Source organism: Bos indicus x Bos taurus, chromosome 11 (genome assembly GCF_003369695.1).
Source record: "Bos indicus x Bos taurus breed Angus x Brahman F1 hybrid chromosome 11, Bos_hybrid_MaternalHap_v2.0, whole genome shotgun sequence".
Classification (NCBI taxonomy): domain Eukaryota; kingdom Metazoa; phylum Chordata; class Mammalia; order Artiodactyla; family Bovidae; genus Bos; species Bos indicus x Bos taurus.
Window position 1 is genome coordinate 19,590,217 of NC_040086.1, and position 5,869 is coordinate 19,596,085.

A 5,869-nucleotide genomic window follows, 5' to 3' on the forward strand; every position below is an offset into this window, starting at 1 on the left:
TTGGCAAGCAATAATTTGAAGAGTTTAAGAATGCACTCCTCAGACATGTTAGACCCCTGTGTTCAACACTGAGATATTAAATGGATATTAGAAAAATACGTTTTCCAGTAGATTTCAAACTTTCCAAAAACTAGAAATTCTTATGACCCTCAAAAGTTGCTAAAGAACCTAACTCTGAAACCTCTACACTTTCAGCCTTGGAAGTCTTTCCAAACTAAAAAATTAAGGATTTATTACTTAAAATTTTTTTAAAATTTTTCATTTCTGGCTGTGCCTCATGGCTTACAGGATCCTCATTTTCCAACCAGAGGTTGAACTTGGGCCACAGCAGTGAAAGTGCTGAGACGAAACCACTGGACCACCAGGGAATTAGGGCTAGAGTACTTAGACTCTTCAAATTCAAGTTTTATTTTTTGGAACTTTATGGAATTTTTCCCCAAAATATTTTCCATCACCTTCAATTGGCTGAATCCACAGATGTAGAACCTGCTAATAAAAAGGCTAACTGTAAAAAAAAAAAAAAAAAAAAAGAATTATGGAAAGAATTCTGAGATCTTTTTTAATGTATAAGCCCAATTAGTACCATGAAACACCATGAACTCCAAGTCACTAGGCCTGGATTTGCCACCTAAGTTGACTTCATGCTGTGTGTGTGACCTTGCACAAATTATTGTACCTCACAGACTAGAGAGCTTGTAAAAGGATTAAATTAAAGAAATGTAAATGAGCAGTAATAGCAGCCAGCACTTACAGAGCACTGAACTATGTGTTGGGCTGTGTTAAAAGCATAGCTGCTGCTGCTGCTGCTAAGACACTTCAGTTGTGTCCAACTCTGTGCAACCCCACAGACAGCAGCCCACGAGGCTTCCCTGTCCCCGGGATTCTCCAGGCAAGAACACTGGAGTGGGTTGCCATTTCCTTCTCCAGTGCATGAAAGTGAACAGTGAAAGTGAAGTACAGCATACACTGACAATCACATGGGTTTACAAATACAGTAACTCACTATGGCTGATTCATGTTAACATTTGGCAGAAACCAACACTGTGCTGTAAAGCAATTATCCTTCACTTAAAAATTAAATTAATTAAAAAGTACATTAACTCATTAATCTTATTAAAACCTCAGCTCTATCATTGCTTAGCTGTGTAGCTGTGCATAAGTTTCATAATCTTCATTAAAAAACCTATGAGATAGGTGCTTTCCTTTTCATTTTACAGACAAATAAAAGCACAGTACAACGGGATCAATCATGTTTACCAATAGGGATTTAATGAAAATTAAAGCAATTTGTCCTTTGGATAAACTATATAAGTCAAATCTAGGTTTAGATCTAAGATATTAACCAATATATTATGTTTCTTGCAAGCTGTATGTACATAAAATTAGAAAAATGAATTAGAAATAGTTTACTGTACTTCAATACTTTCCAAGTATACAAACTTCAAAATATCTGCCCTGAATGGGTGCATTGCAGGACAGTTGCAAATTCAGTAATTCTAGTACCAAAATCTTAATACTAACATTTTAAAATATATTCCAAAACCGCAATGCTCCTCCTCAACCTTTCTATGTACAAACTTTGTTTACCATTTATTTGTCTTCCCCAACATGAATGAAAGTATTTTAGAGGTGGGAAATTTGTTCACTGTGCTATATCCTGAGTTCTTGAATAGTACCCAGCACGTAGCTGACACTCAAAAAATTCTTGTTGAATGAACAACTAAATGGCAGTGTGAAGGACAGAAGGAAAGAAATATAGGATCAAGGATGGGGACTTCTCAAAACAAAAAAATAATAAATGACATATTCAAAGCATATTAATACAGATGCCCAACAGGGAACTAAAGATTAAGTGACTCAAAAGCTGGTGAAGAGCAAGTTACCAAGGAGTGCCAAAAACCCTACTTTCTTTCTACTGCCCCCGAGACGGACACTGCAGTATATTATACCACATTTTTCTCATTCACGTATTACAATGCTAAGTACTTACCGATACAATGCTGCATAATATCGATCTGATATTGTCTGCTGAGAATTCATGACTTGGAAGAGTAACATTAAAGCCTGCACACTGGTATTAAAATTTACAACATGCAGCACTTTGAACAGCGTATCAACCTGCTCCCTCACTTTGTCATCAGCAGTCTGGGCATAGGGGTATGCCCTATTCACTCCTGTTAAAAGGGCACTGAGCATTTTTGATTCAATATCTTTTTTCTTGATGCAAGTCCGAAAAAAACAAAAATAAAGAGTTATTAATTTGTTAGCTAGTTCACTTTCTTCATGAGAGAGGACCATTTGATTTAAAAAGCAAATTGCATAATACTGGGCTTTGGAGCTGATATTTGAGCGGAACAGCAGTCTCTCTACTTCACCACACACAACTCCTTTCATGTTGGGATGTTTACAAAGCAGTGTCTCCAACAGATGGGAGGCTTTGGTGGCTATTCTGTTCTGAGGATCTCCCAGTTTATTTACCACCTGCACAAGAAAGGCCTTTTCTTCCTCAGGTTTGTTACAAAGAAGCTCGTGAGCCACCACGAGGGCTCGAGTTTTGGTGGCTACTAATGAATCATGACTTAAAGTTTCTAAGACTTGCACAAATTCAGCCACTAAGTGTTTCAGCTGGTGTTCAAAATACCATAATATGAGTCTTCTGTCTCTGGAGTCCCTGTTGCCACTGGACAACTGCTCTAGTTTGTTGAAAGGATGCTGGCTGAAAACCCGTAGCTTTCGATTATCCGGCAAAAGGTCTGTAATGAGTAACTCTTTGAAAGTATCCAAAGCCATGAGGCACTGCTGTTTGCTGCCCTTCTTTTTAACAAGGTTCACGAGAGTTTCCACAAACTGGAGTGTGTGAATAGCATCATCCTGAATAAGAAGAATCATGGCTGCCATTCTGTCACCTAGAGTCCCTGATGATACAATCGCCTTCATCCAGGTAGAAGAGGCTCCCTTTTGGTTATTCGTCTTATTTTTGAATAAATTGATTTCATGTTCATACAACTTCTGAGCCAAGGCTTTGTACTTGGACACAACATCCCGAGGCTGGGGTTCCAAACAATATTCATCGCTATACTCCATATCATACCATTTGCCGCCAGACTTAAGTAACAAAGTCTGTCTCTCAAAAAATTCAAAGATGTCCTGTTGCTTATCTTTCTTTGCTTTTGTTATGGCACTGTTGTTCTCATCAGAATGCTGTTCTGGCCTCTTCTTATTTTTCACCTTACTTTCACTTTCTGCTGCTTTTTGCTTTTTACTATCCACTTTAGATACTCTTGATTCCTTCTTGCTATCATCTTCTTTTTTAGCTGGTTGATCTTCTTCAATTAAGAAACCTTTTGCGTACTTGGCCAAACTAAGATTCTGAATAAATGCTTCCAATTCACCTTGCTGAAAATCATCAATTGCTCCTTTTTTGCCTCCATCCACAACTTCCTCATTCTCATCCAAAGCAGCCAACATAAGATAATCTTGCTGCATAGAAACATATGAAAAGTTAAAAATAAATTACAAATCTAACAGTTTCATTAAAACTTCAAAAGTTAATGATATTTATATTGCTGAAATCAATTATCCATGAAATTTAGTTATAGTACTGCCTGGGCTCCCTTCCACACCCAAAGTACTTGATAAAGCAAAGATTTAAATGCAAAGGGAATTTTCTGGCAGTCCAGTGGTTAGGACTCTGTGCTTTCACTGCCTTGGGCCAAGGTTCAAACCCTGGTCAGGGAACTAAGACCCTGCAGGTCAAGTGGCACAGCCCTACCCCCCCGCCCCCCCAAACAATAAATGTGAAAAACAAAACTATAGAGTAACAGGAGAAACCACAACATTAGGAAAAAAAAAAAAAAACCAGGGTAGGGAAAAATTCTAAATATGACATAAAACTCAGGTCCCATATGGAAAAGAATGGATAAATTTACCATTCTCTCATATACACAAAACATATACAAAAATCAGAAGACAGATAAGTTGGAAAAAAACAGTAACTGGCAACTTATATCAAAGTAATCTAGCTTAATATTTAATATAAAAGTTCCTCTGCATCAGTTAAGGAAGTGACAATCTGACAGAAAGATGTGCAAGTATATAAATAAATAAGAGGTTTTTAAAAAAAATGAAAAGATGCCTAACCTCACTCACATTGAAAGAAGTCCAAATTAAAATCACAATGATATATCCATTTTTAAACACGTCAGACAAGCAGAGATGACACTAAGACAGGTGGTGCTGGGGAGAGGGTGAAGGAAAAAAGCACTTTCCCATACTGTTGATGCAAGTTCCCTATAGAAAGCAATTTGCCAACTTCAATCAAAATACCTGACAGACATCCTTTGACTGAGTCAAAGTTCCATTTCTATAAATCTAGGTGTATATACATCCACTTACTAATGTGGGTAAAGATATACATACTCAAGGCTATTTACTGAAGCATTATTTAAAATAGCAAAAGACTGACAAATATCCGCAATCAATGGCTGGTTAGATAAACTAACGATTTATGCTGACATAAAACCAATGACAGAACTTTATATACCGATATGGAAGCATCAAATAGTGTAGATATACTACACCTTTTGTGTAAAAAATAACACATACAGGGGTGTGTGTATTTGTTTGAAAGATATAAAAGACACTAAAATGACTGCTTCCTGAAGAGGAAACTGCATGGCTGGAGATTAAAGTGAGAAAGAAGACCTTTCATTATGCACTTGCCCCTTTAAAATGCAACCCAAGTACAGACTAAACTGTCAGTCTGCCCAGGGAAACTGCATTTCTCCTGCCTCTAATCACTGACCCCACTCCGCCCTCTCCCACACTGCTCAGAAAAGTCTACCCTCAAAACAATTAATACAAAGCCGAACTGTCACATATTTGCTCCGAATCTTCTAAAGGTTTCCCATAAAATGAGAGCATAAGTCCACCCTCTTATGTCTCTGACCTCATTTCTTACCGCTCTTCTCTCACTTCACTTGACCTCAGCTGCACTATTTTACTGTTCCTGGGACAACAAAACCAAAAGGGCTCACTCCTTTCTTCCCTCCAGTTTTCTGCTCACTCGCTGGTGGATTCCCCAATCACCTAGTTTAAAACTTTAAGTCCTTTCCCACTCATTATCCTCTCTCGTTTTAGCTTTCGTCATAGCTCTTACTTAGCGTTAGATACACTGTGTATTTCAAAGTTTGGTTACCGTTTCATTAATATGTAAATTCCAAGAACGCAGAAAGATTCTTGGGCGTAAAGTGAGCAAGTGTGTGTACTTAAGATTCTAACACCAGTGGGATCCCAAACACGGATGTCAAGAGGTCGGAACAACAAACAGTCCTCTCCGACCTGATGGAGTGCCATTTATACACTACGTCAATAAAAAGAGAAGATAACCTACATTTTAAGAAAAGACACGGCAAAAAAAAAGTTCAATTCTAAACGACGTTTTTCTTGCAATATTACGGGAAAGAAGTGCAGGAAACGCGCAGAGTACATTTCGAAGCTGGAGTCTGAGCTGTGAGCTCCTGCTCCGCAGCTCGGGGGCTGCTGGGCCACTTAACCCGCTACTCGCGGGGCAATTCCACTCGCGACCCCTCCACACGCCTGTCGCCTTTCTTCGGGAGCCCGCGGCCATTACCTTGGTGCCTCCGAGCCGTAACACTTCCTGAAGGGAGAACGCATCCTCGGTTTCATCGTTATCATCCTCTTCGTCTTCGTCCGGATCTTCTAGCCCTTTCTCCGGGCCCCAGGGCCTCTTGGCATGGAACTCCAAAGGTTTCTCGGCTGCCGCCATAGCAAGCGAAGCACGCGCGCAAGGGCCCTAGCTTTCTTCCGCTAGGCCGAGTGACGTACTTCCTGTAAGGGGCGTGGCCCT

The 5,869-nt window shown here is 39.3% G+C and overlaps 1 protein-coding gene across 1 annotated transcript in view; it reads right to left on the reverse strand.

The window, feature by feature from the left end:
• CEBPZ (CCAAT enhancer binding protein zeta) overlaps nt 1–5,849 on the reverse strand; it is a 24,087-nt gene extending 18,238 nt beyond the window's left edge. The window contains exons 1-2 of the mRNA XM_027555013.1: nt 5,633–5,849; nt 1,991–3,480 (exon numbers count right to left, since the gene is read on the reverse strand). Coding sequence (XP_027410814.1) covers nt 1,991–3,480; nt 5,633–5,788 — 1,646 coding nt within the window. The 5' untranslated portion in view covers nt 5,789–5,849. The remainder of the gene's footprint in view (nt 1–1,990; nt 3,481–5,632) is intronic.
• Between the last annotated feature and the right edge of the window lie 20 nt (nt 5,850–5,869).